At 44.0% G+C, this 23,678-nt stretch overlaps 1 protein-coding gene across 5 annotated transcripts in view; it reads right to left on the reverse strand.

Moving 5' to 3' along the window:
* The window catches only part of LOC147632928 (uncharacterized), a 33,880-nt gene extending 10,678 nt beyond the window's left edge, over positions 1-23,202 (reverse strand). For 2 of the 5 annotated variants that reach the window (XR_015267066.1, XM_086805923.1), the window contains exons 1-2: positions 22,308-23,200; positions 21,298-21,567 (exon numbers count right to left, since the gene is read on the reverse strand). Coding sequence is in view for 3 of the 5 variants with exons in the window: in XM_086805923.1 (XP_086662049.1) it covers positions 21,298-21,567; positions 22,308-23,108 (1,071 nt within the window). In the remaining 2 variants the exon portion in view is untranslated. Of the gene's footprint in view, positions 1-19,630; positions 21,568-22,307 lie in introns of those variants that run through there. The other 3 variants (XR_015267067.1, XM_086805924.1, XM_086805922.1) reach the window with 2 other exon arrangements.
* Positions 23,203-23,678: the final 476 nt, after the last annotated feature.

Genomic DNA, 23,678 nt, shown 5'->3' on the forward strand with positions numbered 1-23,678 from the left:
TGTCATACTGGAATGGTGGTAGATGATCCATGTCTAGGCCATGCTGTGAGAACCAATGTGTGACCTGTGCATACCATGATCCTCTGTCTCCTGCCTCAGCCAACTGTCTAGATGCCTGAAAAGCTCTGTATGATAATCTGTCCTGTGGCATCTCTCTGAATCTGTCTAGCAGGCATATAGTCTGAAATATGGCCTCTACCATCATAGGAGGCGCAACAAACTCTGCTCGTATAATGTCATGAGGTACTGACGGTTTGCTGCGTATCATGCGTGCCATCATGAGGGCCTGTGGTCTCTCTATCTGTGTCCACCAATGGGTAGCAAGGCCTGGCGCCCATACTGCTGCTCCATACATCAATGCCGGTGTGACTAATGTGTCAAATAGCCACCCCTTCGTCCGGGGCTCCTGAAAATGCGCCTGGTGGCACTGTCTCTCTAGCATAGCCAATGCTGCATATCCCCGTGTCAATCTAGCTATGGCTGCTGAACCCATGGTAAAGCGTGTGGCTGCTGCAAAGAAGGTAACCCCTAGGTACACGTATGATGTCACCACCTCCACCTGGCATCCTGCGGGAGTGAATATCAGCTGACTCCTGCCCTGTCTCGATGTATGAAAGACCATAACCTTGGTTTTCCGAAGGTTCACAGTAAGACCCCTCTGTGTGCAGAAATCATCGAGTGCATGTAGATGCTGCTGTAGACCACCTGGAGACTCAGACACTAATACAATATCATCAGCATAAAGCATAATATGTACTGAGGTACCTGCTAAATCAACTCCATCTCCGCCTCCCCGTGTAATGAAGTCAGCCACCTCATCAATGTATAACCCAAATAGCGTGGGGGAAAGTGAGCATCCTTGCTTCACACCAATGGTGCTAGCAATAGTCTCGGACATACCTGCTGGACATCTGACTTGCCCAAAAACCTGGTCATATAATGCATAGATCATATCTGTTGGTATGCCAAGAGACTGCAGGCGCTGAAAGAGCCTCTCTCGTGGTACTGTGTCAAATGCCTTGCGGAAATCCACAAAGCAGCAATAGAGCTTTCTCTTCCTCACTCTGGCCTGATCAATCATACATCTCAAAGTGAATACATGGTCAGTGGTAGAGAAAGCTCTCTTGAAGCCTGCCTGCCCTGATGAGCGTAAACCTGCTCGCTCAGCATATAAGCTAAGCTCTTGCTCCAACACTGCACCATAGAGTTTGGCCAGCACGTGGCCAACCATAACCGTCCTGTAGTTGCTCGGATCGAGCATATCCCCTGTTTTGTGAATCGGCACAATGGTGTGCATCGTCCACTCCGCAGGCAAACCCTCTGCTAGTGCCCTGTTAAACAGGTGTGCAAGAAAAGGAGCCAAAGAATCTACTGCATATATGAGATGCTCACCCTGCATGCCCATATGGTCGGCGGCCCGTCCATGCTGTAGGCGGCAGATAGCTTCCTGTACCGAAATACTTCCCCTAGTGTAGAATAATGCATAATCTCCTCTGACAGACAAGTGTATGGCGAGGCTCCTGTCTCCTCCGCCTATGGCATGTCCTCTGTAATGACATAGGAGGATCCTGATGGAGAAAAGTAACATAGAGCTATGTATATAACCTTGTCCTGTGAGAGCTGTAAGCTGATCCACATGTATCTGGCCTCTGGATCCTATGCTACCACTCTCAGTCTCCCCTGTAGCTCCCGTCTGAATAGAACTGCTACTCCCCGCGACCCTCTCGAGGTACCCTGGCGTGTGGTCCTCCTCTATGCTGACTCCCACTGGAATCCCTCTACCCGAGGTAGTCCTCTCTGGGCTCTGATGTGTCTCTGTCAGAAGTATGATGTCTCTCCCCACCATAACATGCTCCAGTCGTCCAGGCTGCACCCATAGTGAACCATTACAGTTCCATACTGCCATGTGTATCTCTGTTAGTGGCTTCGTCTGTGTCCCACAATATTGAGTCCCAATTACCCTCTGTAGGGCCCCCACCACGGATGGTGTATTTGCTTTATTAGAATGATGTGAATCTAAAAAGAAAATACAAATTTCTTGACCTTTCTTGGCTGGGAAATCCATTCCCTTGACCTTCGGTACTCCACCCCTTTAATAAGCAACTCCCTTGGCTTGTCTAGTCCTTGATTTGCTTGAGCTCTTGGTGAATAATGAGATGAAGTAATGGGATTGTGGCCTCCACTATTTATACTACTTCCCAACAGCAGTCGGCCAGTAGATAAACAGGCGGCCAGTTCTAAATGTCTCCCACGACTGAGATAACAGCATTAAATGCTGAAAAAATCACCTAGAATGCTGCACATTATTCCCTAGATGGCTGGGCATCATGCGCCTGCTTCTAGAGTGCTGGGCACAGCCTTTGCCCACATTCCAAGGGCTGGGCTGTCACATGCACTTTGCACTCAGTGCATGGTGACAAGATGGCTCATCATCAGAAGTGCAACATTTGTACAGTATTAGAGCCCAGTAGGATGATATTTGTCCTACGTCGTGACCCCATTGTACATCCTCAGTCCAGGATAAGTCAAGCACGAGCTACGTAGGTCATTCCTCAGCCTTAGCGGGTCAGTCAGTCAGTCAAGTCCCTTAACCCACTTGGAGAGAATCATTCATGCATAAAGAGATAGTAGAAGCCTTAGGGTTTGCATCAGAAAGCACTCTGCATCCTGCATAATATGCATTCATATGCCTGTGCATCATTTAGAACATCCCAGAAGTCTTAGGGAATTTACTAGGATTTATCTCGTATTTTTTCCATATTTTATAGTATTTATTTAGCATTTATTGTCTTTTATAAATATAAACTTTATTAAATGACCAGCCAACTTGACCAACCTCTAGTTAGTATAAATAGGCTTGCATAGGGCTTAGTTTATCATTCAGTCTTCAGTGTGCTAAGAGCTTTCCTCCTCAACCCTAGGAGTTCCCTTGCTTTCAGCACTAGACTAGTCTCATCCAGCCCTTGGAGTGCTTGAGGTTGCTTCAGCCAGCCTTGTTCATCCAACACCTGCAGTTCAGCAGTCCCTACAGCCCTAGGCGCCTGCAACCAGCATCAGTTCAGTCCCTGTACCAGCATACAGCCTGCGTTTTCTGCATGTGAACCAGCCGTACAGTCATCTGCGTTTACAGTTCAGTTCAGCAGCCGTACAGTCACCTGTGTTTCTGTCCAGCAGCAGCACACCTGCGTTTCAGTCCAGCATCATCCCTACAGGTCTGCGTTTCAGTCTACAACAGTTCTCAGCCCTGAATCATCAGTTTACATCAGTATCCAGCCTTCTGTGCATCATCCATACATGCAACAGTCATCTAGTGAAGGTAACACAACATTCATAAGCATTTACAGCATTCTAACATAGTGTAGAACAGTCCACCATCTTCTTTTCTCAGCCTCAGGTGTGCAGCCCTTCCTCATGCCCTTGGGAAGAGTGCATAGGCTCGAGATCAAGTCATCGAGGTGTTTCTACAGCCGTGTACAGTTTAGCCAATCTTCGATATTCCGAGATCTTGCGTTTGGCTTTATCTACAGTCCACAGTCATTCTCTCTAAAGAAATAAAGCAAATACTATCTCGTTATCGGGATAAGGGGCCCTTCAGTGGGTAATTCGAGACCCAATCTGGTGTACAGTTCTCATATCTCTCTCTCATATCTCTTTAAAGTTTGAAGTACTAAAGTGGATTGCTAAACTCACGAAACTCAGGATACAGAAGACGGTGTGAGCATTTGTGTGACAGGATCTTCCAATACAAAGACTTCCGCTGCATATCACATTGGTATCAGATTCAGATTGTCCACACACACCGTATCCACAACTCTGCAGCAGACATAAGCCAATGGAAAGAAAGAAAAATGGACAAGTTCAGAGCTTACCGAATCACCACGTGGTTCTGCACTCGTGAGGCTAATCGTACCAGTTTGTACTTGCAAGAAACTGTCTGTACTTGCCTCCCTGCAACCACTTGACTGATGTACCAACTAAACTCTGGTAAAGCACTGCCTGCAACTGCTACAGCAGGAGATGCACCACCTGCAGTCTGTTCAGGACTGAACGGAAGCCGGTACCTGTCCGTACAGGTCAGCGTATTGTACCTGTCCGTACTATCTCTGCGCCTGCAGCTGATTCCACATGTACCTGCTGGACAGAACCGTACTTGACAGCCTGCACCTATCCGTACAGGTCTGCGCTGTCTATGTCAGCCTGTACCTGTCCGTACAGGTGTCTGTGCTGTCCTGTCAGCTGCGCTTGTACCAGCAGCACAACCTGCAGCACGTACTGTACCTGCTTTCAGCTTCTGTCAGCGCCGCCTGAACCTGCAGCAGTCCGTACATCTATACTTGCTGTCGTACAGCTCTGTACGGCCTGTCTAAACAGCTTGCTCTTCTCACACACAGCAGCAAAACAGTCGACAGTTGTCTTCTCTTCTCTATGCATGAAGCTTGCTTGCACGTATTCCCAAAAAGCTAGAGAGAGAGAGAGAGAGAGATGAGAAAGGCGTGTAACTCCAAAAGTGGAGTGGCCTCTCTCCAAAATTGTCCTAGGGCCCCAACTTTAATATTTATTAAAGTTCCCTAGGGGCCACTAAGGCCTAGGGGCCACCCCAAGGTTAGAACATTAAAAATGTTAATGTTCTTGGTCCCCCTTCACACCTGAGGGTGTCCACACATCATTCTCTTTGTCCGGGCACCCCAAATGTGAATCATTTAATATTTTTGCTCAGCAACCACCATGCCCACACTTGTGCTGTTCCATTTTCACAAGGTCATGACACTAGACAGCGTCACCTCTTCCAACAAGTTGGAGGAATGATTAAGTACATCCCTAGTCAGTATAACCTAGTAGCAGATGTTCTTAGTAGAAAGACCAGCATCCCGACCAGTCAGGAGTCTACCATTCTCAACATCTCTGGAAAAGACTTAGAAGATCAGTATGTCGATTCCGCAGAGTTTTGTACTCAACCCAGTTTGGCCCTCAATTTTGAGCCTGGCCATCATTCAGTTCACAGACAGGCATGTAAGTTTAGACGAGATATCCACTTCAAGGAAGGGGATTGGGTCTCTCAGTGTATCATGAAACAAAGATTGAAACAAGTGGGCAAACATTGTCCCAAGCTTTCATTCCGTAGTTTTGGCCCTTTTCCAATAGTCAAAAAGTTAAGTGATGTCTCCATGAAGTTAAAATTGCCTACCAGTTGAACCATGCATGATGTTTTCCATGTTTCTTGGCTAAAACCATATGTTGGTCCAGAAGTGTTTGATGTTTCAGATGAATAGCAGCCAGACGTGGTAGATGAAGCAGAAGTTATTGAGCTTGAGCAGATCCTTCTTCATCGATGGAAGCATGGTTCCAGTCGACAGATACGTCAGTTCTATACAAAATTCCGAGATCGAGGCACCCACGAAGCCGTATGGTTACACGAGGAGTTCTTCCAGGAGTACCCCCAGTTATTGGCGGACTACTTGGAAGCCATGAACCTGCCGCCAAGCTAAGCAGGAGGGAATGTCACATGCACTCTGCACTCAGTGCATGGTGACAAGATGGCTCATCATCAGAATTGCAACATTTGTACAGTATTAGAACCCAATAGGATGATATTTGTCGTACGCCGTGACCCCATTGTACATCCTCAGTCCAGGATAAGTCAGGCACACGAGCTACGTAGGTCATTCCTCAGCCTTAGCAGGTCAGTCAGTCAGTCAAGTCCCTTAACCCACTTGGAGAGAATCATTCATGAATGTAGAGTCAGTAGAAGCCTTAGGGTTTGCATCAGAAAGCACTCTGCATCTTGCATAATATGCATTCATATGCCTGTGCATCATTTAGAACATCCCAGAAGTCTTAGGGAATTTACTAGGATTTATCTGGTATTTTTTCCAGTATTTATTTAGCATTTATTGTCTTTTATAAATATAAACATTATTAAATGACCAGCCAACTTGACCAACCTCTAGTTAGTATAAATAGGCTTGCATAGAGCTTAGTTTATCATTCAGTCTTCAGTGTGCTAAGAGCTTTCCTCCTCAACCCTAGGAGTTCCCTTGCCTTCAGCACTAGACTAGTCTCATCCAGCCCTTGGAGTGCTTGAGGTTGCTTCAGCCAGCCTTGTTCATCCAACACCTGCAGTTCAGCAGTCCCTACAGCCCTAGGCGCCTACAACCAGCATCAGCTCAGTCCCTGTACCAGCATACAGCTTGCGTTTTCTGCATGTGAACCAACCGTGCAGTCAGCTGCGTTTACACTTCAGTTCAACAGCCGTACAGTCACCTACCTTTCTGTCCAGCAGCAATTTCTGTCCAGCAGCAGCACACCTGCGTTTCAGTCCAGCATCATCCCTACAAGGCTGAGTTTCAGTCTACAGCAGTTCTCAGCCCTGAATCATCAGTTTACATCAGTATCCAGCCTTCTGTGCATCATCCATACATGCAACAGTCATCTGGTGAAGGTAACACAGCATTCATAAGCATTTACAGCATTCTAACATAGTGTAGAACAGTCCACCATCTTCTTTTCTCAACCTCAGGTGTGCATTCATAAGCATTTACAGCATCATCCCTACAAGTTTGCGTTTCAGTCTACAGCGGTTCTCAGCCCTGAATCATCAGTTTACATTAGTATCCAGCCTTCTGTGCATCATCCATACATGCAACAGTCATCTAGTGAAGGTAACACAACATTCATAAGCATTTACAGCATTCTAACATAGTGTAGAACAGTCCACCATCTTCTTTTCTCAGCCTCAGGTGTGCAGCCCTTCTTCATGCCCTTGGGAAGAGTGCATAGGCTCGAGATCAGGTCATCGAGGTGTTTCTACAGCCGTGTATAGTTCAGCCAATCTTCGATCTTCCGAGATCTTGCGTTTGGCTTATCTACAGTCCACAATCATTCTCTCTAAAGAAATAAAGCAAATACTATCTCGTTATCGGGATAAGGGGACCTTCAGTGGGTAATTCGGGACCCAATCTGGTGTACAGTTCTCATCTCTCTCTCTCACATCTCTTTAAAGTTTGAAGTACTAAAGTGGATTGCTAAACTCACGATACTCAGGATACAGAAGACAGGATCTTCCAATACAAAGACTTCCGCTGCATATCACATGGGCAGCCTGTATGGGCTGCCCCATACTTGCCCTACAGCCATGTAAAGGCTGTAAACTCCTGGAATTTGCCTTATTCTTGCCCTAGGGCTGTCCTAGGGCCCCTCCATGGCTGGTGGGTTCAGCCTAGGCCTTCCTGGCCCTCATGGGGATGGTTCCACACCATTCCCATGCCCACACTAAGATCCAGGGTAACCCTATGGGCTGGCCCCTTGTCCTAGACACTAACTACTCAGTGATCTAGCATCCGGTACCATACCCGATACACAGAATCACTGACATCATTCTAGAGGGAGACTCACAGCGCGGACTGGCACTGTTTCATGTGCAGGTTAGTGCACACCTGACCTTAGACTTCTATGCAGGACAATGCACACCTGACCTCGGACAACTGAGATGGATCCCTAGCTGACTCGTCCCGGACTGGGCTCACATGGGACCAGTTCATCCCAGGTCCTGCACCTTCTGTACAGAAATGTCTACGTGGTATCCAAGTGCGGGATGCAAGTGACAGCCGGGATGGCTTGGGTTTTATCCACTACCAGTCGAAAAGCTGAAACATACTCGGGAGCGCATTACCCACCTTACGGATGATGTCGGACCCAAAGTTGATGGGTGCTCCATGCCTTTACCAAACGATGACCGTGGAGTTGTCAAGTAGTTCCAAGAGGCTCGTGATACGTGGGATTCACGTACGAATCCGCACACACATTGGTGGATCCAAGAATGGCTCGATAGTCTCGACAAGATAAATGCATGATGTTTTTTTAAAGCATGGCATGACTTTTTGAACAAAAATGGACTTTTTTTTAGAAAAGCATGGGACCGTTTTTACATGTTTTTCTTTTATGGTGTACTTTGTGGTTGTATACGAGACCTTGTGGTGTACTTGCGAGTTTCGGATGCACGTGTTTCATTCTCAGTTATTAAACTAGCGTGTTATGAGATATGTGTTTATTTTTCTCATGCAAGGAACATGCAAGATAGGGTTTAACACTAAAACAACAGTGTTGTACTGTGTTATGCAAGTACACGTGTTTGTTCTGGAGTACACATGGGAGTTTTTACTCCAAGAACTTTATACACACATACAAGAGTTAGTCATGGCCTTGTACCATGCACATAGTCACATGAAAACGCGTTTCTGGAGTGAGAAACCCCGAAATCCCGAAACGCAAAAAACATTTCGAAACGTTTCAGAAACTCCTGATTTTTTTGGTTTCTCAAAAAAAAATTGTTTCTCAAAATGTTAAAAGTTCCTATCGTTTGGAACTTTAGCAATGCAAAACTATATAGAAAAAAATCCAAAACCTTTGCGTTTCTTAGCCGAAAGCCGAAACGTTTTGCCCCGAAACCTCAAAAACCCCGAAACGTTTCTGGTGACTATGAGGTCCATGCAAGACATAGACCTAATACCCTACAAATATTGGAATGACCATTGTTTTCGTTGTTGGGTTGATAGGCAAGGCTTATCTACACATGTAGGATTGAGGAATAGTTGACTACACATTGACATTGTGGCTACACGGATATTTGATAGAGGGCATCTAGATTAAGTTTACAAGTTGGGATTCGTTGTCAGATTGCATGACAAGACGGTTATGAAATACCCAATATGTACCTTTTTAGCCTTACAGTCCTTAAGGTTTTGATGGTCCTCTAGTTTTATGTCCATATAGCAGGAGTGTGTACAGATATTCACGCTATTCCAAGTATACCCGCCTATTCTTATACCAAGACTATTGAATCATGGTTATTCAATTGCGCTATGCGCATAAGTTTTTGGAAGCAAGTTTTGGTTTCCAAGATTTTCTGGGTTTAGACAGATACCTTGACTGCGATGCTGGTCAAGGTTGTTCTTCTTTGTGTACACAGATATTGTCTAATCTCTGGACCGAATTATGATCACTAGTCTCGTTCGAAGTTCTTCCTTTCGAGAACTTGTTTCAGTTTGTGGCACATGGTCAGCCATTGGCATTTATTGTTTTTGATAAATCGCGACAGATCCACAAACTGGTGTTTTGTAGTAATCATACCACGAGTATGGGGTGTATCATGGTGGTATGGGACGCCATGATCCATCGCATGTTACGGGGCTATGCCAGATTGTGAAGGCTTCTGTGATATGCAGCGGAAGTCTTTGTATTTTGGGTCCCGAATTACCCACTGAGGGGCCCCCTATCCCGATAACGGGATAGTATTTGCTTTATTTCTTTAGAGAGAATGACTGTGGACTATAGATAAACCAAACGCAAGATCTCGGAGGATCGGACCCTAAGGCTTCTACTAACTCTACATGCATGAATGATTCTCTCCAAGTGGGTTAAGGGACTTGACTGACTGACTGACCCGCTAAGGCTAAGGAATGACCTACGTAGCTCGTGCCTGACTTATCCTGGACTGAGGATGTACAATGGGGTCACGGCGTACGACAATTATCATCCTATTGGGTTCTAAAACTGTACAACTGTTGCACTTCTGATGATGAGCCATCTTGTCACCATGCACTGAGTGCAGAGTGCATGTGACATTCCCTCCTGATTAGCTTGGCGGCAGGTTCATGGCTTCCAAGTAGTCCGCCAATAACTGGGGGTACTCCTGGAAGAATTCCTCGTCGAGCCATACGGCTTCGTGGGTGCCTCGATCTCGGAACTTCGTATAGAACTGACGAATTCGTCGACCGGAACCATGCTTCCATCGATGAAGAAGGATCTGCTCAGGCTCAATAACTTCTGCCTCGTCTACCACGTCTGGCTGCTGTTCATCTGAAACATCAAACACTTCTGGACCAACATATGGTTTTAGCCAAGAAACATGGAAAACATCATGCATTGTCCAACTGGCAGGAAACTTTAACTTCATTGAGACATCACTTATCTTCTTAACTATTGGAAAAGGGCCAAAACTACGGAATGAAAGCTTGGGACAACGTTTGCCCACTTGTTTCAATCTCTGCTTCATGATACGCAAATAGACCCAATCCCCTTCCTTGAAGTGGACATCTCGTCTAGACTTATTTGCCTGTCTGCTATATGCTTCCTGAGCTTTGGTCAAGCGGTCCTTGACTGACTCAATGATCTCGGAAAATGCTTCCGTGGTTTTATTAGCCTCTAAAGATGGAGACACCATTCTCGTCAAAAGAGAAGAAAAACGGCAACCAAAGGCTGCTTCATATGGAGTCTGTCCGACACTAGATGAATGCGTGTCGTTCAAGATAGCTTGGACCAATGGAAGATAGTGCTCCCATTTGGACTGCTGGTCATGACAGTATGACTTGAGGACATCAAAGGCCAACTGGTTATAAATTTCTGTCTGGCCATCTGTCTGGGGATGGAATGCACTAGACAACTGCAACTTAGTTCCAAAGTTTTCAAATAATGCCCTCCAGAAATGCGAGGTAAACTTGGAATCTCTATCTGATGTTATGGTGCTAGGCAAACCACAAATTGGATACCAATGCTTGAGAAACAGACGGGCTACGTCCTCGGCTGTGGCCGTATGCTTACATGGGATGAGCATGCAGAACTTACTAAAGTGATCCACAATGGTAAAACACTGAGTGTTACGGGATCCAGTGGATGCTGGTAGAGGCCCTACAAAGTCCATAGATATGTCGATAAAAGGTCCGTCGGGGATAGGCAAAGGTTAAAGTAAACCTGCCTTCTTTGTATGGGGAACCTTGACTTTTTGACAAATCTTACAGGCTTGTACATGTGCATAGACATCACGCCTCATCTCTGGCCAATAAAAGGACCGTTCTAATTTCTCGAGGGTATTGTTGATACCCCTATGTCCTCCAACTAAGGAGTCATGGGCATCGTAGAGAAGAGCGGAACGCTTTTCCCGAGTGACACAGAGACGGTTCTTGTAGAACAACCAACCGTTCTGTACTGAATAGTGGCCAGGCTCAGAAGTGAGGGCCAAACTATACTGAGTACCAAACTCAGGGGAGTCGACATATGCAATGGTCTAGATGGCCTACATGCATATGGAATGAATGCTATGACACATGTGCTGATGCAAACTCTAAGGCTTCTACTGACTCTACATGCATGAATGCATATCTTCAAGTGGGTTAAGGGACTTGAACTGACTAACTGACTGCCTAAGGCGGACTGACTGACTCACTATCTAAGGCTGAGAATGACCTACGTAGCTCGTGCTTGACTTATCTTGGACTGAGGATTACAATGGGATCACAACGTACAACAAATATCATCCTAAAAGGTACTAATAATGTACAATGTTGCACTGATGATGATGAGCCATCTTGTCACCCTGCACTACAGTGCAGAGTGCATGTGACATTCCCTCCTGCTTAGCTTGGCGGCAAGTTCATGGCGTCCAAGTAGTCCGCCAACAACTGGGGGGTACTCTTGAAAGAACTCCTCGTCGAGCCAAACGGCTTCGTGGGTACCTCGATCTCGAAACTTCGTATAGAACTAACGTATCCATCGACCGGAACCATGCTTCCAACAATGAAGAAGGATCTGCTCAGGCTCGATGACTTCGGCTTCGTCTACCACGTCTGGCTGCTGTTCATCTGAAACATCAAAAACTTCTGGTCCAACATATGGTTTTAGCCAAGAAACATGGAAAACATCATGCATTGTCCAACTGTTAGGCAACTTCAACCTCATGGAGACATCACTTATCTTTTTAAGTATTGGGAAAGGTCCAAAACTACGAAATGAAAGCTTGGGACAACGTTTGCCCACTTGTTTCAATCTCTGTTTCATGATGTGCAAATAGACCCAATCCCCTTCCTTGAAGTGGACATCTCGTCTAGACTTATTTGCCTGTCTGCTATAAGCTTCATGTGCTTTGGTCAAGCAGTCCTTGATTGACTCTATGATTTCGGAAAATGCTTTCATCGTATTATTAGCCTCGAGAGATGGAGACACCAATCTCGTCAAAAGAGAAGAGAAATGGTGACCAAAGGCTGCTTCATGCGGAGTCCGTCCAACACTGGATGAATGAGTATCGTTCAAGATGGCTTGGACCAATGGAAGATAATGTTCCCATTTGGACTGCTCATCATGACAATATGACTTGAGAACATCAAAGGCCAACTGGTTATAGATTTCTGTCTGGCCGTCTGTCTGGGGATGGAATGCACTAGACAACTATAACATAGTTCCAAAGTTTTCGAATAATGCCCTCCAGAAATGCGAGGTAAACTTGGAATCTCTGTCTAATGTAATAGTGCTAGGCAAACCACAAATGGGATACCAATGTTTGGGAAAAAGACGGACTACGTCCTCAGCTGTGGCTGTATGCTTGCATGGGATAAGCATGCACAATTTACTGAAGCGATCCACAATGGTAAAACACTGAGTGTTACGGGATCCGGTGGATGCTGGTAGAGGCCCTACAAAGTCCATAGATATGTCGATGAAAGGTCCGTCGATAATAGGCAAAGGTTGAAGTCACCCAGCCTTCTTTGTATGTGGAACCTTAACTTTTTGACAAATCTTACAGACTTGAATATGGGAATATATATCACGCCTCATTTTTGGCCAATAAAAGGACCGTTATAATTTCTCAGGGTACTGTTGCAACCTCTATGTCCTCCAACTAAGGAGTCATGGGCATCATGGAGAAGAGCTAATCGCTTTTCCTGAATGACACAGAGACAGTTCTCGAAGAACAACCAACCGTTTTGCACTAAATAATGGCAAGGCTCAGAAGTGAGGGCCAAATTATACTGAGTACCAAACTCAGGGGAGTCGACATACTAGTCTTTCATGCTATCTAAGTCCTTCCCTGTGATTTCGAGAATGGTAGACTCCTGCACTGCCTGGATGCTGGCCATTCGACTAAGAGCATCTGTAACTAGGATATGCTTACCAAGGATGTACTCAATCATTCCTCCAAATTGTTGGAAGAGTTGGCTCCACCTAGCTTGCCGATCACTCCACTGGACACTTGGCATGTTTTAAAGCCACTTAAGTGCTTGGTGTTCTGTTTTTACTGTGAAGACTTGTCCATATAAGAAAGGCTTCCAATGTCTAAGCGCTGTGATCACACCCAAAAGCTCTTTGTCATAAACAGAATAATTCTTTTCGGCGACATCCAACTTTCGACTATAGTAGGCCACGGGTCTATTGTCCTACTGGAGAACTGCACCTATGGCTACATTACTTACATCGATAATGACCTCAAAAGGTTCATCCCAAGATACTAACTTCAAAACAGGTGCTTCTGAGGCAGTTTTCTGGAGTGCACGAAATGCATCAAGCGCCTTGCCTGTGTGACTGAGACTTTTGTCTACGAGTCTTCACCCCCTTGAGCAAGTCGGTGAGAGGTGCTGCAAGGTTGGAAAACTGGTGAACATGGGTGCTGTAGGCTTGACAAAGATCTACGAAAGAACGGATCTCTTGGGCAGTCTGAGGGATGTCCCAATCCAAGATCTCTTGAACCTTTGAGAGGTCCAATCGAATCCCATCGGAACCGATGATATAGCCCAAGTATTGAACCTCTTTAACGCCGAAGATAGACTTTTTGGCGTTTATTTAGAGTCCATTATCTCGCAAAAGTTGCAAGACTTTCTCCACATCTTTCTCATGCTGCTCCGCAGTGGCAGAGAATACAAGTATGTCATCAAGAAAGATAAAGACACACTTACCAATGAGGACTGCGAAAATCCTGGATATCGTTTTATTGAAGGTTGCGGGTGCATTAGTAAGCCCAAAAGGCATGACTACGAACTCGTAGTGACCACGCTCTATCCGGAAAGTTGTTTTTGGAATGTCAGCATCGAAAATACGGACTTGATAGTAACCACTCTTGAGGTCGATCTTAGTGAAAAAATTTCAACTGTCTAAACGCTCCAAAATGTACTCAATGCTTGGCATAGGAAACTTATTCTTGATGGTGAGTTTATTCAATGCCTTGTAGTCTACACAAAGGCGTCCAGACTTGTCCTTCTTTTGGATAAATAGGATGTTTGCAAGAAATGGTAAGGAAGAAGGCCGAACGAATCCAGCTCGAAGGAGCTCAACTAACTGTCTTTCTAGCTCGCCCTCTAAAGTCTTGGAAAGACGATAGGGGAACCTGCTAGGAGGTTCTGATCCAAGGACCAAATCGATATGATGGTCCTCAGGACGTGATGGAGAGAGACTGGGCAGAAGATCGTCCCTAAGCATAATGTCCTAATGTCTGGACAGGAGGTCTGCTAACTGTGGGACTGAAGATGAGATAGGTGCTACCAATGAGGTAGAGGCTGTCTGAGCACGAACATAAAGTAGTGCTCCTTCCGCTCCCTTCAGGCCTGGAGGTGCGAAATCAATGGGATGCCAAGAATGCTTCTATCCCCACAAATCATGACGAGCTCAAAAAAACCTTTACAGATAGTAAAAGTGTCCTACCCCCAATCGGGAATAGGCTCATATTGACGAAACCGCTGGATTCCTAAGATCATGTCACACCCCAAAAGAGGCTAGACAATGAAATCTCGTTGGAATGAGGCCTTTTGAGCTTCAAAGGCAAACTGCTATGCCTTCTGAGATACGTGGGTGCAGAGACCAGGTGTGAACCCGTCCACATCCAAATGATATGGTACTAATGTGTAGCTCATCTTGTTAGCCAACTGGGGAGAGATGGCGTCCTCAGAACTTCCCATGTCAAACAGGACTACAAACTGCCGGCCCTTGGCAAAGCCGTAATCTCGGATGTGGCTTTTCTGTGCAACATCGCTCTCACCCTCCTGCTTAGCATCAAATACCATGGATGGCATAGGATGCATAGAAGGTAAAAGCTGAACCGCATTTGTGGTAGTAGGCGGGGCTGGAGTAGCTAGAGATGCTGTGGCAACTGTAGCAGAAGGTGCTTTGGAGGCTTGCTCCGCTTGCCATTTGTGGCAATCCTTCTTACCATGCCCTATGATATGACAGAAAAAACATCTGTTTTCTGACTGGTATTTCCTTTGCTCCTCTAGAGAAAAATAACCTCTAGTGATGCCTGTTTAGCCTTTTCCTCAGGGATTTTCTTAGGCTTAAATTCTTTATCCTTCTTACCTCCTGAACTAGAGCTATTATTGTCGTCCTTAGTAGTATCTTTAGAAGATGCATTACCCTCCCCTATGGCTGCGCAACAGATTACTGCTGCTGGGGTTTGGTACTGGACTATGATGATTGTTTGGGCTTACCTCCGTTAATCTTCATTTCTTCATTTTGAGCAAGAGTCAAAGCCCAGTCATATGTACTAGGTTCAAAGTTGCAAACTGTGAACCGGATGTTGGGATCTAATCCACGAATGAATTGATCTATCTTAGCCTGCTCAGATAGCCCTAACTGTTGTGCTAAAGTGATAACCTTTCCGGAAAATTGAAGCACTGCTGACCCGTTCTGTTTGAGTTCATAGAACTCATCTACCAGGCTGGTCATATGCTGGGGCAGGAGCAATCTGGTCTTTAGGTCATAAATAAACGTATCCCAGCTAAAAGCTGTGACACCTGTGGTCTGGTCTATATGAAGACTAGACCAATGTTGCCACCAAGTTATTACCTTTCCTGTAAGCTGGGGAGCCGCTACGTGGACTCTATCTTGAGGATCTGTGATCTTGGTCTTCTTCGATCCTGCGTTGGGCTTCCTCATAGTCCCGTCTATCTGCTTTTTCTTGTTGCTTGCTTGCTTCAACTTCTGCTTTTTCTTCTCTCCGTCTAGCCTCGTCAAGAGTTGGAGGCACTCCATGAGAAGCTGGTTCTGAGCTCTGAGTAGAGCTATGGTGTCTGCTGTAGTCGGAAGAGCAAGGTCTCCTTCTTGCTAGGATACAGTGTGTGTGGACAAGCTGAATCTGATACCAATGTAACATGCAACGGAAGTATTCATAATTTGAGGATCCTGTCACACAAATGCTCACACCGTCTTCTCTCTCCAGAGTTTCGCGAGTTTAGCAATCCACTTTAAGACTTCAAACTTTAAGAGATTTGAGAGAGAGAGAGAGAGAGAGAGAGAAACTGTACACCGTATGGGGTCTCGAATTACCCACTGAAGGGCCCCCTATCCGGTTACCGAAATAGAATTTACTTTATTTCTTTGAAGAGACTGACGGTGGACTGACGATAAGCCAAACGCAAGATCTCAGAAGACCAAGAGTTGGGCTGAATTGTACACGGCTATAGAAACACCAATGATGAGCAATCTCGAGCCTATGAACTCTTCCCAATGGATGTAGGAAGGCCGCAAATCTGAGGCTAAGAGAAGGGGCTGATTGGGACTGTTCTAGACTATGTATGAATGCTGAAAATGAATATGAATGCTGAGTTTTACCTTCACCAAGTGGCTGTAGCAAAACAATGCATATGAGGATGCTGAAAACTGTATGAATGCTGAAAACGCAAGGGGTACTGTAGGCTGAATGCTGTAGATGCTACGTTTTACTGAATGGAAGCTGAATTGCTCAAGCGTTGATGCTCCTAGATGCTGATGAGGAAAATGCTGAAAGCTGATGTACTGAATTCTGCAATCGCTTAAGCTCCTTGTGCTGAAGGCTCCAAGCGTTGAGTGCTTCAAGGCTGATGATGATATGAATGAATGAAAGGACTACATGCTCAACTATTTATATGGACAAGGGATGCTGGTCGGCTGGCTACAGAGCTGGCCAACTGCATTTGTCCTCGTTAAAATAAATAAATGATGTAAAAATGCCCAAAAAAATGCTGTAAATTATGGGAATAATACTAGATAAATTCTGACGAATGCTAGATGATATCTGAAGGTTTCTACAATGGTCTAGATGGCCTACATGCATATGGGATGAATGCTATGCATAAATGCACACATGTCCTAATGCAAACTCTAAGGCTTCTACTGACTCTACATGCATGAATGCATCTCTTCAAGTGGATTAAGAAACTTGGACGGACTGAATGACTGACTGTCTAAGGCTGAGAATGACCTACATAGCTCGTGCCTGACTTATCCTAGACTGAGGATTACAATGGGGTCACGGCAAGTGGGTTAAGGGACTTGGACTGACTCACTGACTATCTAAGGCTGAGAATGACCTACATAGCTCGTGCTTGACTTATCCTGGACTGAGGATTACAATGGGGTCACGGCGTACGACAAATATCATCCTAAAAAGGTGCTAATAATGTACAATGTTGCACTGATGATGATGAGCCATCTTGTCACCATGCACTACAGTGCAGAGTCCATGTGACAAACCATAAATTTAATCCCCAAAAAGTATTGTTTCCATTTGCAAGGAATGAATAACGGCTAATAACTCTTTCTCATAAACCTGCGAATACAATTCTGCATGCTATAGACGGCAGATTTCAAAAGCCACTGCATGCCCCTCTTGATTCAAAACAACCCCCAAACAATCTCCACATGCATCACACTCGACCAAAAAGGGTCTATGCAAATCTGGAATAATAAGAACAGGCCATGAGATAACTTTTGGAAAGCTACTCTTTCTAAATGAGACCAACAGAATACAACTTTCTTCTTCGATAAATCATGCAACAAAGAAGCCAAGAAAGCAAAGTGTCAAATAAATCGACAATAGTAAGAACATAGGCCAATGAAACTCCGGACTTGATGAACATTTTGAAGCTCTGGCCAGTCCTTAATAGCTTGAATCTTTGCAGAATCCACGCGTGCACCCTCTTTCGAAACAATATGCCCCAGATAATGGATCTCTGACAAAAAGAATTCACTCTTCTCTCCATTGATAAAAAGCTTGTGTTTCCTAAGCTCTTCAAACATGTTCCTTATGCTCGGCCTCACTCTTTGAAAAGATAATAATATCATCAAGAAAAGTTTCCGTGAACTTGCGGTGAGGTCTAAAAATTCTATCCATCATTCTGTTGAAAGTGGCGGGAGCATTTGTAAGACCAAATGGCACCACTCATTAAAATTGATTTTAATGCATAAATAAATGCATAAAAGGATTTTTATAAAAGTGTTATTCCCACTGAAGTTGATTTTTATGCATAAATAGATGCGTAAAGAATCTTTATATCAAAATTAGAATTCTCTTATAAAGGATCTCCCCTCATGAAGGAGGCGCCTATTTCACATGTGTGGAGGAGTTTTAAACTCAAAAATAATGAGATATTTTCATCTCTCCTCTCTCTTGTTTCATCTAGATCCAAAAAGTAAGCTAAACTGACCCAAAAATGGTCAAAAATTGACCAAACTGATCTAAAAAATTCTAGAATCAGTTAGCTTGGTTAGAGGCTCACTTTTTCCTATAAATAGAAGCCTCCCCCATTGTAAAAGGTTAATAGTGTTTATACACTGTTACTCTACTCCTACCCAGAGCCAATTTCATCGAACTTTCTTGATAATTCAATTGTTTTTTACTTGATCCTCTCCAAAATAATTGGTGGCCACTCTTGATCCAAATAGGAGTAGAACCCTCAAACCACCAAATATTCATGAGGTCCAAATGATGTCTTGAAAGCAATTTTGTGTACATCTTGAGGTACCACTCTAATTTGATGGTAGCCACTCTTAAGATCAATGCGACTGAAACATTCAACTCCCTCAAGGTTGTCGAGAATATCATCGATTCTAGGAATCGAAAACCTATTCTTGATGGTTATCTTGTTAAGGGCTGTATAACCTTATGCATATGCCCTTATGTATAAGCCCTTATCACTGGGGTTCACTCTTAAGAAAAACCGATATTGGCCATCCTTTTTCTGAACAAGTAATACTGGAGCACAGTAAGGCGAAGAACTAAATCGAATCAACCCTTTCTCAAGAAGGTCATTCACCTGAGCCATAATTTTCTCATGACTTCCTAAAATATGAGAAAATAGATAAAATCCCATAAAATAGAAAAAACACAAATACACTGAGATGCACAATTTCTAACAATAGGGAGTCCTCCCAATGCTAGATGAATGGGTATCATTGAGAATTGCCTCCACCAACCATTGCTTCATGATGCGCAAAAATACCCAATCTCCCTCCTTGTAGTTGAAATATCTGTGAGACTTGTTGGCTTACCTAGTGTATGCTTCCTGTGCTTTGGTTAGGAAGCGCTCCTTAACTGACTCAATGATCTCTGAGAATGTCTCTATGGTCTTGTTGGCCTCCAATGATGCTAACAGCATCCTCATTAGAAGTGTTCTCGTCGTGGTTGGAAGAGAACCTACGAAATCCATACGGATGTCCTAAAAAGGTCCCTCGGGAATACACAAAGGTCGTAGCAACCCAACCTGCTTCAAGTGTGGATGTCATGTGCATGACATGTACATTAACCCCATAGCTAATCCCTGAAGGGGCTACAGATAAAGACAAGATTTAAGACCAGAGTTTTGGAGCTAGAACAACTAAGCATGGACAAGGAAAACACTGGAAAAGACCAAGAGGTTGTCAGCCAGCATTCAATGAGAATTTTCTGTCGGCTGCAGCAATTGGGGATGTTTGTCGAGGGACCTAGCCGACAGTAGGTCGATCAATCCAAATGTGCTTCAAGGGTTTATAAATAGTAATAGGTTGAGCTCTTTGTAAGCATTCATTCCTCTAGGGATTGGATCAATAGGATAGCACTCTTTTGAGTCAAGATCACCTTATGGCTTGCCAAGAATTGTACCTTTTTGTACTATATTGAATATACTAAAACTCAACTATCTCTCTCTCTTATCTCCACCTTTTGTTTGTGTTTTGCATCAAGCATGTCCCAGGAAAGGTGTTTAGGGGTGAAAGAAGACTGCCAAAGCTTCCGCATGTGTCAGTGGAACCTTCACTTTTGATAGATTTGACATACTTGGACATACTGGTAGACATCCTTCGCATTTTTGGCCAATAAAAGAATTGCTCTAGCTTCTCCAAGGTACTGTTGACACCTCGATGACCCCCAACAAGAGTCGTCGACATCATGAAGAATGCTTGTCTTTTCTCCTTGAGTATGTGCAACCGGTTCTTGTAAAACAACCAGCCATCTTGGATGATGTAATGACCCGGTTCTGAATTGAGGGCCAAACTGTATAGAGTCCCGAATTCTACCGACTCTGCATATTTAGCTTTCATGCTATCCAAATCTTTTCCTTGAATCTCTAGAGCAATCAACTCCTATAACATCTGAATGGTTGACTTCGACTAAGAGCGTCAACAACAAGGTTATCCTTGCCAAGGACATATTCTGTCATACCTCCAAATTGTTGGAGGATCTGACTCCACCTAGCTTGCTTGTCACTCCATTAGCGGTGATCACCCCTAAAAGCTCTTTGTCATAAACCGAATAATTCTTTTCGGCGACTTGCAGCTGTAGTAAGCCATTGGTCTACCTTCTTGCTGTAAAACAGCACCAATGGCAAGGTTACTAGCATCAGTGATAAGCTCAAATGGGTCATCACATGATGCCAGCTTTAGGAGTGGTGCTTCTAAGGCCACTTTCTATAATGCATGGAAGGCCCCAAGTGCTTTGCTTGTAATGGACACTTTTTGGCAATGCGTCTTCACAAAGCAAATCTGTAAGAGCTGCAAGGTTGGAAAATTTGTCCATGTGCGTGTTGGTTGTAGACCAAGCAAAGACCCACTTTTTGGCAATGCGTCTTCACAAAGCAAATCTGTAAGAGCTGCAAGGTTGGAAAATTTATCCATGTGCGTGTTGGTTGTAGGCCAAGCAAAGACCCACTTTCCTAGGAAGTCTTAAGTACATACAATCTAATATAGCTTGTACCTTGTCGAGGCCCAAGCAACCACAACTTATCTAGCTTGCACAAGGAGATTCAAGAGAGTATCATGAGGATATGAGATTCTAAGATAACCATGAGCATAGCCTGCAAAAAATGGCATAGTTCGTAGAATTGAGACCCCATAAGAATTCTATTGAAGGCCAACGCCAAATGAAGGTTTGCATGTTGTGACCAACCAATGGAGCCCAATAAATTGACACTCTTCATTGCATGGCATCTTGTCAATGAAAATGGAATTTATAAGCTATAGCAAACACCAGCATGAACACGAGATAAAACATAACCAACAAGATAAGCCAAAGTAAAAGATGAAGACATTATTAGAATGGATTAGCCACAATAAGTCTCAAAGTCAAAGAGCATTTAGGCATAAGACTCCTCTAGGAATCAACCAGGTTTGTTGCTTTTAGATGGGAGAGAAATGGTAATCACTTAAACTGGAAAACTTCGTGAAAAGGAGGCTATCCGATCTACGGTTATTATGGGTGCTTTTGTGGCATTGGTGAGTTACTGAACACATACACCAAGACAGACACGTGTGTACCTTATTCAGCTGTTGAGAGTTGTTGTAATGTCTACCAAGTGTAGCACCCATTGGCGGAGGATGAGCAATAGGAAAATAGCTATCATGGCTATAAGCTACTATTGGTGGACCAGGATTACGGGTATATTCCAACTCACCCTCTTCCAAATCTGCTGAAGCGTCTGTTCTCTGATCCAATGGTTGATCCACTGTTCCAGCTATCGAATACGCTGCTGAATACTGTGGTAAACCCTGGCCTTTTCTTTTAGACTCTTCTTCACTGATAAGAACCTGATTGGAAACAACAAGGAGGTAACTCAAATGCACAATTTCACCTACCACATACATTACAAATGAGCAAACTAAACCTGCTAAAAACACTTCAAAGCCAACACCAACCACAAAAGTCCAGAAACTTTACAATAAATAATTCCTTATGCACAGTGTTATAGTGTATACATTGTCAACTTTTTTCTTGTGTGAATTGTCTGGTTCTTTTCTTTTTTGTGGTTTGGGGGGCGGGGGGTCATGAATTACTTTAGCCACCATCAATCAGCACATGGGAAAAAAATTGGTCTCAGTCGCAGGTAACTTAAAAACAGAAAACAAATCAAGCTCTCACCAGGGATGCCATTTCAAGAACATGAAATAAGCAATGTCATTATCACATGCACATTTTGCCAAAAAGGAACTGTTGACCTCAAATCAACAACAATAGATCAGGCTTCAGCCCCACCTGCTTTAGTATCTGTACAAGCTGGTGTTTTGTTTCTCGCAGCTGTTTTAATTTTTCCTCAAGCTCAGCTTTTCTCTTTGCTTTCCGCGTACATGTGACAGAAGGGGCATGCATTCAAGAAATAACTTGTTATCCACATGGCACAACATGAAAGTTGGTTAAAAAATGAAGATGATGCGATTTTGTGACCATTCAACAAACGTAGTGTATGCCAACCCATCTTATGTGGCATGATATATACTAAGAGCAATATAATGCATTAGGAAAAACCACATGAAAATATAAGCAAACTTACTAGTTCTGTCAGTTTTATACATTCCTCATCTCTGGCTGCTGGCGTACGTGGCGCTTCAAGTCTCTCGGCTTCTTTCTCTTTGCTTCTCTCCTCAGTTGCCATGTCATTTCCCACCTGAGTGCCTCCTTCAATATCATCCCTCCCATGTGTAACATCAACACCTTCTGTCTGTAGTACAACCCTGGATTTTTCCGGTGTGTTAGACATCCCATTAGGCTGAGATGCATGGTCACAATCCATGTCATCACATTTATCATCCAAGGTATCCACAGCCATGCCTTCCACAATCATGGAATCTGTCGCAGAGCCAATTCTAGGATTTCTCTCTCTGACCTTGCACAGATCGTCCTCAGCCATGATGCTACCTACATCTGCGTCCATCCCTGACACATACTCTCTCTTCCTTTTCGTACCTCCATCTTTTGCACCATCTCCATCATGCAGTTCTTTATGACTGTTGTACAGATGATCCGTGTCATCAAATGCTTCCCCATGACGATAGTCTTGCCCTAACTGGCCATTATCAAGTGCCGCAGATGCTGACTGACCTGGACACTGCCGATTCTGCTGCATGCGATGGACAGCTTCTTGCCGTTTGGCTACGGCTTTCTGAAACACTTGTAGAGACATGGAAGGCTTGGAAAGAGCCCATCGCCGTGGAACATCAGGGACCCTGTGAAGGTTTCCTCTGTACAGAGAAATACTCATCTCCTCGGACATCCCGTCTTCAGAAAAATCCACGGCAAAGAAATAATGTTCTCCAAGAAGGGGATCTGCCGATGCGCAGATGAAGAGAACCATGAAAACACATCAAACGCTGGAGGCGAGAGCAGCCTGCTAAGTAGTGTTCACATCATGCAACTTCACAAGCAACCTATATGTGTTAATTAGTGAGTGACCCAAAAATCCCTCTTGCAACTTTTACAAAGCATATCTCATATATTATCTTAAGAAAGAGTTTCACGTTCCATGTGGCAAGAATTTGGAGGTTCGGGAAAAGGAGGAGGAGGTTTGAGGAGGTTTGGGTAGAATTCGATTTTGGAAGCCTCAAAAGACGTGCAAAACACGGGTTGCCAACTAGTGTCATTAATTAGTTTTTTTTAGGTGCTTATTCACTCTAACACATTAATTAGTTTTTTTCTAGGTGCTCGTATTTAATTTTTGGTATAAAACCTTAGGCACACTAAGGTTTGAAGCCTTAGTGATAACCTTACTGTAGGGTAAATTTAAATATGTAATTATTTGCATACAAAAACTAGATACCAAAATGTTTTTTTGCATGTATTATTTTTTAATTAATTCGTCTCGCTAAGGTGGCTACAATCTTTTTGAAAATACGTAATTACAAAGAGTTGGTTTAGGGGATTTTTT

The sequence above is a fragment of the Cibotium barometz genome, chromosome 12 (assembly GCF_041138505.1).
Source record: "Cibotium barometz isolate CiBa-2024 chromosome 12, ASM4113850v1, whole genome shotgun sequence".
NCBI classification, from domain to species: Eukaryota; Viridiplantae; Streptophyta; class Polypodiopsida; order Cyatheales; family Cibotiaceae; genus Cibotium; species Cibotium barometz.